We start from the raw sequence: 10,591 nt of genomic DNA, 5'->3' as shown, positions 1-10,591 counted from the left end.
GAAAGTATCACGTCAGAGTATCACGGAATCAAGAGTTTATTTTTATATATATTTTTTAAAAATAGATAAATTATATATTTATTGAAAAATAACAAATAAATACACAAACAAACAAATAAAAATCTAAAAAAAAAAACTACAGAAACTAATGACTCTTATCAGAGATGAAGCACATTTAAAGAAAAGGAAAAAAAATGAAAATACAAAGCAAAGAAAAAAAATACAACGCTAGAATTTAATTTCATATACTTTTTCACATTCTAAGAGAGAAAAAACGAAAATTAAATTATGTCCATACATCGCTTGAAAACAAAATGTATATCTAATTAATCTACTAATGCTTGTCTTCTTATCGCTTCAAACGTACGGAACATCTTCTGGCAAAATTTTAAAAATTATGGAGAGAGAAAAATAATTAATTTGATATTGAATTGTATGCATGAGAAGCTCTTCTTTCAAAGTTGCCAGCTGTTATTATTAATTATATTTGCATTGTAATGTCAACAGAGCTGTACAATTGCACTCGTAACAATAAAGTGATGAGATGCAACTTTAATCAAGACCTGGTTCTTTCCAACTTAGATGATTTTATTTTTCCGCCATTTTTGTTGCATTGTGGTTCAGTAACAATTGAATTTTTTACTATTTATGTCAATGAAGAAATAGTCGGCATTAAAATAATATATATATATATATATTATAAAAAGATACATACATGTAAGTGGAGTGTATATGAAGTGTATAAATAGATATAGTAGAGTTTAGTTCTCACTCTCAGTATGCTAATTTGTTTCCATGCATAAAAAACAAGGCATTTTTTTAATTTCTTTATAATTTTTCATCATTAAAACAATTTTAAATATTTTTTTTTTCTTTAAAAAAAATGACAAATGCCCTTCAATTCCTTTCTTGTCTTTCTTGTCTTTATTGTCTCTATATATATATTGTTAATGATAGTAGCTGAATTGCGATATATATAAACAATAAATTTGATGAGCTTTAAATTTTTAAAAGAAAAACTCAAGTTGATTAGTGCTTGTTTGAAGTAGGCCATGGCATACTAAATTTCTCACATCACATCAAAAGGACGCAAGATAAAAGGATAGATGGATTCTAATTCCAAAGAATATAAAAACATGGTTTGCGTTCAATTTAAAGGAAGCACGTAGTTATTATTTTGGATCTACAACTAGGAAATGATTTATTTGATTTTGATATTCTACAAAGGAGTTTCACATGAGTGATTATTGAATTTTTAAGAGGAAATAAAATAAATGGCTATTTCGTTCACATAAACAAACCAAAACTAGATAATTTTATTGAATTGGCAATAAAGTGGTACATGCATAGCTTTTATTCAAGCAACATAAAAACATTTTCACATTTTCTTATCACAAATATTAAAACTTATTTTTCTAAAAATTGACGAAACCAAAGAGCAGATTTTTTCATATATCTCTTTAGATTATTATTATGATCAATATAACCGATACCAAATCCAACAGTATAACCCGCATCTCATTCAAAATCATCAAAAAATGACCATGCAAAATATGCTTTTACATTTACACCTTTTCTGTAAACAAAAAATTAATTTCTTAAAATAATAAATAATAATATCACAATTTTACTAATAAGCATATAAAATTAACATACCTTATTGCACTCAGCACATATCGAAGATGATCATAGTAAAAGATAACCCGAACATTATCCTCCAAAACATCTTTGAGTGGTAAATTCTTCTGGTAGTTATCATCAACACCTGAAAATTTAGTGAGAAATTAATTAACTTCTCTCAGATAATGTCTTAATTGCATCTAATCAATAAAATCTAACCATTCTCCATGATATAAATCAAAGGGTTGTTGTATTTGTCCTTGATATACAACAAAAGATTTCTTATCCCTGGTGGGTAGATGAAGAGCCAATCTGAACCAGCCTGTGCATGAATGTGATCCAATTCCATTTCAATTAAATCAAAAAAATTTCAATGATTAAAATATACTGTGTTTCCTAATAAAAAAATAACAATAATAACTAAATTAAAGACAACATCAAATTAATTTTATAAAAAAAAAATCACCCACCGTCGGACCAATAGGTTTTCCTAAACGAACACCGGTCACTGTATAGAAGAGCATCAAAAAATAATATAAGATATGATGCAAGTACAAATATAGTGTTGATATCTTTGATTAGAATTTAGATATATATATATATATATACCTGATTGATTAGTTTGTGTATCAGTAGAAAAGCTTGTGTTAACCAAGGTATTAGTGGGAGGAACACTTTGAGAATACCAAGTAGTGTAGTAATTGACCCCAATGAAATCAAATGATCCTTTGATCATTTCAGACTCTTTCTTTGTAAATCTTGGTAAACGGTTTCCCACTATCATTCTCATGCTTGAAGGATAATTTCCATATGATAAAGGATTCATGAACCTAATTAACATCAAGTTTAATTGATTAATCATCAATTAATAAGTGTTTTATTTATGCATGCATTTATGTGTGTATAAATGTATAAATTGTTCTTACCATCCAAACATAAAGTCTAGAGATCTCTGTTGGGCAAGAATATCTGCCTTTGAATTAGAGTAGGGTCTGAACCAGTTGGTGACTAGTGTAATACCAATTAAACCCTTCTGTTTAACCTGCATGCGTTGCATGGTAATTTATCATTCACGTTACCAATTAATAGTTTTTTTTAGTTTCTTTTTAATTTTACTCTTTTAAAATTTGTTATAAGGTTAAAATGAAGAGAATTTTTTCCATCAAATATATATATTTAATCATGCACCTGATATTTTTCTTTGTATATTTTAACCGCTGCAGCATGAGCAAGTAATAAAATGATGACACGCAATATATGGTTCACGACCAGAATCTCCAGTAGTACAATATCCAGCCCATGGCGAGCATCGGCCGGGAGCAAATGTACCAATACCATAAGCTCGAGAACATACATATGGTTCATTAAATGTGCTCCAATGCTTCACTCGATCCCCAAACTCTCTAAAGCAAAGTTTCGCAAAATCAACATAATCATCCCTATACATATCGCAGTTTTAGTCAAATAAGTTAATCATTTCATCGGTATTAATTTGCTAACAGTAATTTCAATAAGCACTTACACAATATTTGGGCTTAAAAAGCCACCATATTTGTTTTCCAATCCTTGTGGGGTGTCAAAATGGAAGATGGTAACGTAAGGCTTCATTCCTACCAATATATATATATATATATATATATGTATTAAGTGAGTGATTTCATATGTATATATAAACAGATATGTAAAGAGTTTTTAAACATTACCATGAGCTACGAGTTCATTGATGAGATTATTATAAAACTCAACACCCTTGTGATTAATTCCACCACTTAGACTCCCATCTATCATATTTAAACAAAGTACACCATCAGTCATTAAAAAAAAAAGGAAAAATGAAAAAACAGAGTAAATCATATACTTGGTAGAATCCTTGTCCAAGAGATGGAAAACCTAAATGCATCCATGTTCAAGCTCTTCAAAAGCTTCACATCATCCTACAACCACACTCCCATGCATTTAATATTGCTTGGATGATGATAAACCAACAAATTTATTTCTAAATATATTGTTGAAAAAGTATAATAGTACCAACCTTGTAACGATGGTAAAAATCAAGGGCTACATCTCCTGTTTTTCCATCCGCTATTTTCCCTATCCATGACATATATATATATATATATATATATAAAATGCACATATATATATATATATAAACAAAGAAAGAGAGAAAGAGACATGGTTGGGTGTGAGTGAAGGTGTCCCAAATGCTAAGACCTTTGCCATCCAAATTCCAAGCTCCTTCATACTGAAATAAAATAAGGTATAAAACAACATGAAGAGTGAATAAATAATAAGTTGAATGTGATCATTAATTTGTTTAAAGTCATGAGGAAGAGATTGTGGTCACTTGGTAAGCTGAAGACCCAGCACCAAACACAAAGTCTGCAGGGAAACTGCTTCTGTTGAAGGCTGCAGAGGTAAGTGACATCAATGGTGTTGCAAGAAAGACAAGGAGAAGAAGATGATGCTTAAGGGCATTTGCACTTTGAGCCATTCTGAAGCTGGCCTATAGTGTGCCTTAGACTCTACTCTTGAAGGGCACTTGTTTCTCATACATTCTTTGAAATATATCGTTAGTACTTATAGAGCAAATTAACATGCATGCTTTTCTTTGACAGTATTTTAAACTGTTATTAATTTGAGATTCAACCCCTAGCTGGTTATAGAGTGTATTAATAATTTAGAGGAACAGATCGAGAAAGGTGGATTTGTCCAAAAGATAGTACTCATAAAAGGTGTCAAATACTTGTCAAATAACTGGCGGGATGTGGATGTTCACGTGTCTTTTTTTACCATAATATCAATTCCGGTGATGAGAGTGGAAAAGATTGGGTGAACTTGGAAGTAGGCTGTAAACGAGCCGAGCCGAGTCGAGTTTTGTCTTGTTCAAGCTTGGTTCATTACTATTTAATCGAGTTCGAGTTCGAGCCAAGCTTTCTTCAAGCTTAATTTTTCATGTTCAAGCTTGGCTCGTTACTATTTTAACCGAGCTCAAGCTCTAACCGAACTTATTTCGAACTTCATGCTTGAGTTCAACTTGTTAAGAAAATTCGAAGCTTAAACTTGGCTTGTTAGCTTGATTAAGGCTTGACTATTTTTTTATATTCTATTTTTTTATTTAGTAAAATATCATTTAAATCTTATTTAATGAATCATTATCAAGTGTGACTCAACTCGATTTGAGTTTGAGGATCATTTTAGTAAAAGAATAATTTAAACTTGTTTATGGAATCATTAAGCTTTGAGTTCAAGCTTGTTAAAATGTTCATTAAATAAGTTAACAAATAATTACAATAATAACAAAATAAACATTGTGATGTAACTATCCATAAAGATATTTTTTGTAATATTATTAATGATCCAGTAAATAATCTTGTTCATGACACTATAAATAATTATATTGATGATTGTTACAAATAAAATTGTAAATGATATTATAACGAGCTTTTAATTATACAATAAACGAGTTGTTCATAAGATTTAATGAGCTGAACTTGGTAATGTTTAAGCTTGGCTCATTTATCTTACGAGCTCATTTAACTTAATGAACTAGCTAACCCGAGCTTTTAACGAGGTGAGCCTTCGAATAGTAGTTTAGAGACCCTATATGTGTGACTCAAATTGACAACAACGGCATAGTCACATATACACCTTAATATATATATATATATATATACCGAGCTCAAAACCGAGCTTAATTATAAACGAGCTTGTTCATGAGCTGTGTTTGCGAGCCAAAATGAGCCGAGTTTTAAGCTGCTTAAGTTTGGCTCGTTTATTAATCGAGTTTGAAAATGATGTTCAAGTTTGGCTCATTTACAATATGAGCTGAACATTAACGAGCCCTTATTGAGCCGAACACCGAGCTGCTCACGAACGGATCGGCTTAAATACACCACTACTGGGAAGGGACTTTTGGATGTTGATGCAATCACATGTGGACTTGAGTAAATTTTAACTTATATATATATATATATATTATTGAAATTGAAATATCAAAGTTACCCAATTCGGGTGGTTAACAACACCAACTTATGGTATTTTTGGCAGAGGGAACACAAGGTCAAAATCTATGTAGAGGTGTGAGTGGCCCGGAATCCATGGCCGTGAGAGATTGTGAGACATTAATTTCACGCACATCTATTGATTAAAGATTTTATTTATTTTATAATAATAATAATAATAATAAATCAATCAATATGGCAATAAAAAATGGGGCATCGTTAAAAATATAGATTATTCTGATTTCATTAATTTTTAACATCTAAACAACTATGGCTACATCATATGGAACCTACAAGTTTGATTATGTATTTTACACCAGTGAATATGGATAATGTTAAAAGAATAAAGCATTTTACTTGTGGACGATAGGATAGTCATCTCCCAATTTTTTTTAATAAATAAATAATAATTCTGTGTACATAATTGTGTTTTTTAATTTCTTATAATTTATTCCAACAAAAATTTTAAAAATAAAATATAGTTTTTTTTTTTAATTTGCTCCTATATATAGATCAAAATTGCTGAATTTGCCTCTTAATATAAACATATATATATATATATATAATACATAAAAATAATAATAAAGAATACGACGCAGTTGCGCCTCAAGCATGTCTTAATAAAGAGAGCACATGAAATTTATAGTGATCTTCAATGAATGTAAAGTAGTAAAGTACTTTTTTTAAGAAAGACTTTTTTTAATTAATTATAAATATCTTTATAATAGAATGCCTGATCAGTGATATATTTAGGCGTGGTTTTTCTTAAAAAAAAACTAAATCACATATAATATCAATTGCGAAAGAAAAGCATTTCATGTTGGAATTATGTCTTATAAAATTAAAATTTAATTGTCTTATCCACTGTTTTATGGTTATCTTTAATTTTTTGTTTTATACGTAGCTTAATTAATAGAGGGGGGTTATATGTACTAAGTGATTATCATTAGGGAGATTAGAAGTTTAATTTTATAGAGATGGTGAGAATTAAATAACATATACACTAATTATATTACTAACACACAACTTTTATAAAAGAAAAAAAAAAATCAAAGCCACATATGATAAATATTTATCTTGTTCATATATTCTATTTTATTATATATTTTATACATGACTAAATAGCAATATGATATTATTTTAAGAGTAACCAAACTCACTTTCTCTCTATCATTAACCTTAATTATTATTTTTAATTATTTTAATTATTTTGATTAAAGTCAACTAACAAAACTCACTTTGTAATCTACAAGGAGATCTTATATATGCACAGATAATTCTAAAAATAATTATTACAAATGTGATTAATTAATAATGGCAGAAATGTCCTTGTTACATGAAAATCATGTTTATTCTACTGTTAATTATTACATGAAAATTAAAAATTATAATTAATATGAACATAAATAAATATAGAATTTATTTTTTGAGGAACTTGGTGAACCACTTTGTAGAAGTTTTAGGGTGTCTTTTCAAACCATCTTTGTAGTCCACATAATTGATCCCAAACCTCACTGTGTAGCCATTAATTCATTCAAAATTATCCAACAAAGACCATGCAAAGTATCCTCTCACATCAACCCCTTTCCTGTTTATTTTCAAATCACACAATTAAACAAAATTAATCACTCATTTAATCATAAATTAATTATTCTTTCAAACTTTTAATTACTCACTTGATTGCTCTTTCAAGATAGATCAGATGTTTCTTGTAGAAGTCTACTCTCACGTCATCCTTAAGTGCTTCTTCAAGTGATAGTACTGTTGCATTTGCTAAACTCGTCAACCCCTTCACAACAACCAAAAAAGGAAAAAAAAAACCCTTTCATTCTAAATATATAAAAATAATAATTAATTAAAAAATTAAACTTTAATTATATTACCATTCTCCTTATATAAATAATAGGATTCTTATACTTGTTTTTGGTGTGGATCAATAGATTTTTTATTCTACACGGATAAACATATAACCAATCAGAAGCAGCCTGAAAATTTATATATTTTTTAAAATATAATTATGATAATCAATATTATATTAACATATATTGTATTATTAATTACCTGTCGTCCTATCAAAATTCCATTTCGGTCACCTAAGATTAATAGAATTAATTAAAAATTAAATCAGTATAACTAATTAAAATAATAATAATAGTAATGGTAATAAAAATACCTGTTTGTGCAACGTGTGCATCTGTATTATAGCTTACATTGACCATATTTGAGAAGGGAATATTTCGAGCATAATTAGAGGTGTAATAATTTAAACCAATGAAATCAAATGATCCTTTAACCATCTGTGATTGCTCTTTAGTGAACTCAGGTAAACGATTTCCAACATAAACTCTCATGTTCAAAGGATAGCCTCTTAAAACTAAGGGGTCCATGAACCTGAAAATTAAGCCATGAAAATTAATTAACAATTAATTAGTTCGTTGATAAAAGAGATAAGTGTTTAATTAATAAGAAGATTGTTACTAAGCAACTTACCATCCATACATGAAATCCAAAGATCTTTGAACTGAGTCATCACTCGATCTGGATTTGGAGAATGGAACATACCAATTGGAGTTTATTGTTATCCCTATTTTGCCATTTTGATGTGCCTAAATAAATTATAAGATGTTTAACTTAAATGAAAAAATATAGTTAATTTTAAATTACAAGTATAGGGGTAAAAATACATTTGTAAAAAAATAAAATAAAATAAAATAAACATACCTGATAATTTAGCTTGTAGATAGTGACAGTAGCAGCGTGAGCCAAGAGTTGATCATGAGCTACAACATAAGGTTCTCTGCTTGAATCACCAACAGGGCCATGACCAACTTCATAAGGTGAGCATCGGCCTGGTGCTAGTATTGCACTTGCATATCCTCCGACACTATAACTCCATGGTTCATTGAACGTGATTCAGTGTTTTACTCTATCACTGAACTCTTTAAAACATACTTCGGCATAGTTTTGAAAATCTAGTTTGTAATAACAAAATTTTATATAATTCCTCCTTTTTTAAGTAGATTTAATTTTTTTAGTCCTCATGTTCAACCTTGAATCAAAAGATTTTTTTTCTTTTTCCTTAAAATTGCTTCTCATCCCACATCTCCCATTAAACAACACTAGAATAGGCATTTTACAAATCAATCGAAATTAAAAACCTTTTAAAAAAAACAATATAATGAAAATTGTTAAGGAGTAGCTAATAAGTACTTACATAATGTTTTCACTTAGGAAGCCTCCATACTTGTCTTCTAAAGCTTGTGGAGAGTCCCAGTGGAATAGTGTCACAAAGGGCTTTAACCCTAATTAAATAATACAAGAAATCCTAGATAATAATAATAATATCTTAATTACACCTGATTATTAGAAAGAGGATTGTGTTTTGTGATTAATAACCATTAGATATGAGTTCATTAATGAGGTTGTTGTAATAATTCACCCCTTCTTTGTTTATCCCTCCACTTATGCTCCTCCCATCTGCCAAGTTTAATAATTAGAGATAAAACCAGTGATTAATTAATTCCCAATTAATTTCATTAGTAAAAAACATATTATAATAAATAAATATAATTCTCACTTGGAAGTATCCTAGTCCAAGAGATGGAGAACCTATAAGCATCCAATCCCATTTCCTTCATGATCTTTACATCCTCCTATAATTATTCAACTAGTTAATTACATTGCAACAAGTTAAGAATCATTTATTTTTGAAAAAAAAAATGAACTTTAGCCAAAATAAAATTCTTTAAATGAGAAAAATATACCTAATACCGATGATATGAGTCAATGGCAACATCACCATTACTTCGGTCCGATATTTTTCTTGCAATACAAACAATATATATATATATATATATAATATTAATAAATAGAAGACCAGATGGTTGTTGATTTTTTCTTGCGCCATCTCTTTCATGATATATTAGTTCATGACTAATATTAACACAAGCTAGTTAGACAAAGAGTAGCAAAGAGCAAGTTGTAGTTAATTACCCGTCAAAATTAAAATGAGGTTTGCTTGGATGAGAAATAAACCAAGATGTTTGTTCAAGAAATTATTCATTTTATTATATGTATATAGTCATAAAACAATATATAGAATCATGAAGAATCCATGTAAACATTGAAGAACTATAATCCTTAATAAACCACACTAATTAAACTTTACATTAATCTTGCAACATCAACAAACATGACATAAAATGAAAATAAATAAATAAATAAATAAAAAGATGACGAACCTGAATGCATGTGAGTGAAAGTGTCCCATATGCTTGGTCCCCTTCCATCTTCATCTCATGCACCTTCATACTATTTTTATTATTAATTATATTTATAATTCATGAAGATCATGAGAAGAAATGAATGTAAAATTAAAGTCAAAAGAAAGAATAAGAGATGAATGAATACTTGACAAACTTGACATGCCAAAGAGGCGGTGCCGAAGATAAAGCTCGCCGGAAAGTTGCTCCTGTGGAGCTCGATCAGCCTTAGCTCCGGCCATCCATGCCAAGAAGAAGAAGAAGCAAAGTAGAGACAAGTTATACCATTTGCCATGCTGAATTAACTAAGATAGGATAATATTCAAAGCTAGCTAGTTTTTTCTTCAGGTATTTATATCTCTTGAAATGGAAAACTTTTGTCTTAGTGTTTGTTTGGATATATTAAGTTCTTAATCGTTGATTAATGTTTTAATAAATGGAAAAACTCCACCTAATTACTTTGACTATTAATTAAGAGAATCACTCACACTCTCAGAAATGTATCTCCACATGTGATTTGACCTATTATCATTTATGAAAAATTTTAACAGAACCCGACTATCAATATATTAACTGATCCTTGGTTTAAGGAGATTGGATTGTTAATATAGTAGATTTGGTGGTTGTTAATTGATACTGTTAGTGCAACCACACTATTATTGGCATGATTTGGCACATAGTCAAGATGGCGTGGCAACTTGTGTG

At 29.2% G+C, this 10,591-nt stretch overlaps 2 protein-coding genes across 2 annotated transcripts; both read right to left on the bottom strand.

Annotated features, from left to right (window-relative positions):
• Nucleotides 1–1,459: 1,459 nt before the first annotated feature.
• LOC120253729 (beta-glucosidase 13-like) lies at nt 1,460–4,155 on the bottom strand. Its single transcript, XM_039261996.1, is given in 14 exon segments — nt 1,460–1,576; nt 1,657–1,765; nt 1,840–1,942; nt 2,091–2,128; nt 2,230–2,450; nt 2,547–2,662; nt 2,809–2,859; nt 2,861–3,059; nt 3,143–3,230; nt 3,324–3,401; nt 3,479–3,554; nt 3,653–3,711; nt 3,796–3,865; nt 3,968–4,155. Coding segments are annotated over 14 exon segments (1,413 nt in total). The 5' UTR covers nt 4,115–4,155; the 3' UTR covers nt 1,460–1,518.
• Nucleotides 4,156–7,066: 2,911 nt separating this feature from the next.
• Nucleotides 7,067–10,328, bottom strand: LOC120253797 (beta-glucosidase 12-like). The gene is made up of 11 exons (XM_039262024.1): nt 10,035–10,328; nt 9,866–9,935; nt 9,202–9,277; nt 9,021–9,101; nt 8,839–8,926; nt 8,346–8,508; nt 8,115–8,230; nt 7,798–8,015; nt 7,686–7,717; nt 7,301–7,413; nt 7,067–7,212 (listed from the first exon to the last, which is right to left on the bottom strand). The coding sequence occupies exons 2-11, from the start codon at nt 9,932–9,934 to the stop codon at nt 7,155–7,157; spliced, it is 1,014 nt and encodes a 337-aa protein (XP_039117958.1). The 5' UTR covers nt 9,935; nt 10,035–10,328; the 3' UTR covers nt 7,067–7,154.
• Nucleotides 10,329–10,591: the final 263 nt, after the last annotated feature.

Source organism: Dioscorea cayenensis, chromosome 3, assembly GCF_009730915.1.
Source record: "Dioscorea cayenensis subsp. rotundata cultivar TDr96_F1 chromosome 3, TDr96_F1_v2_PseudoChromosome.rev07_lg8_w22 25.fasta, whole genome shotgun sequence".
NCBI classification, from domain to species: domain Eukaryota; kingdom Viridiplantae; phylum Streptophyta; class Magnoliopsida; order Dioscoreales; family Dioscoreaceae; genus Dioscorea; species Dioscorea cayenensis.
The sequence above is the reverse complement of the archived record's forward strand: the minus strand, read 5'-3'. Positions and strand labels throughout refer to the sequence as shown.

What these genes read in the sequence shown, in the direction of transcription:
- LOC120253797 (XM_039262024.1), bottom strand. Translation starts at nt 9,934, where the DNA reads ATGAAGGTGCATGAGATGAAGATGGAAGGGGACCAAGCATATGGGACA. An exon ending in TAATGAACTCATATCTAATG is followed by an intron (nt 8,927 to 9,020) that starts GTTATTAATCAC and finishes TTATTTAATTAG; the next exon opens with GGTTAAAGCCCTTTGTGACA. An exon ending in TGCACACGTTGCACAAACAG is followed by an intron (nt 7,718 to 7,797) that starts GTATTTTTATTA and finishes TATTAATCTTAG; the next exon opens with GTGACCGAAATGGAATTTTG.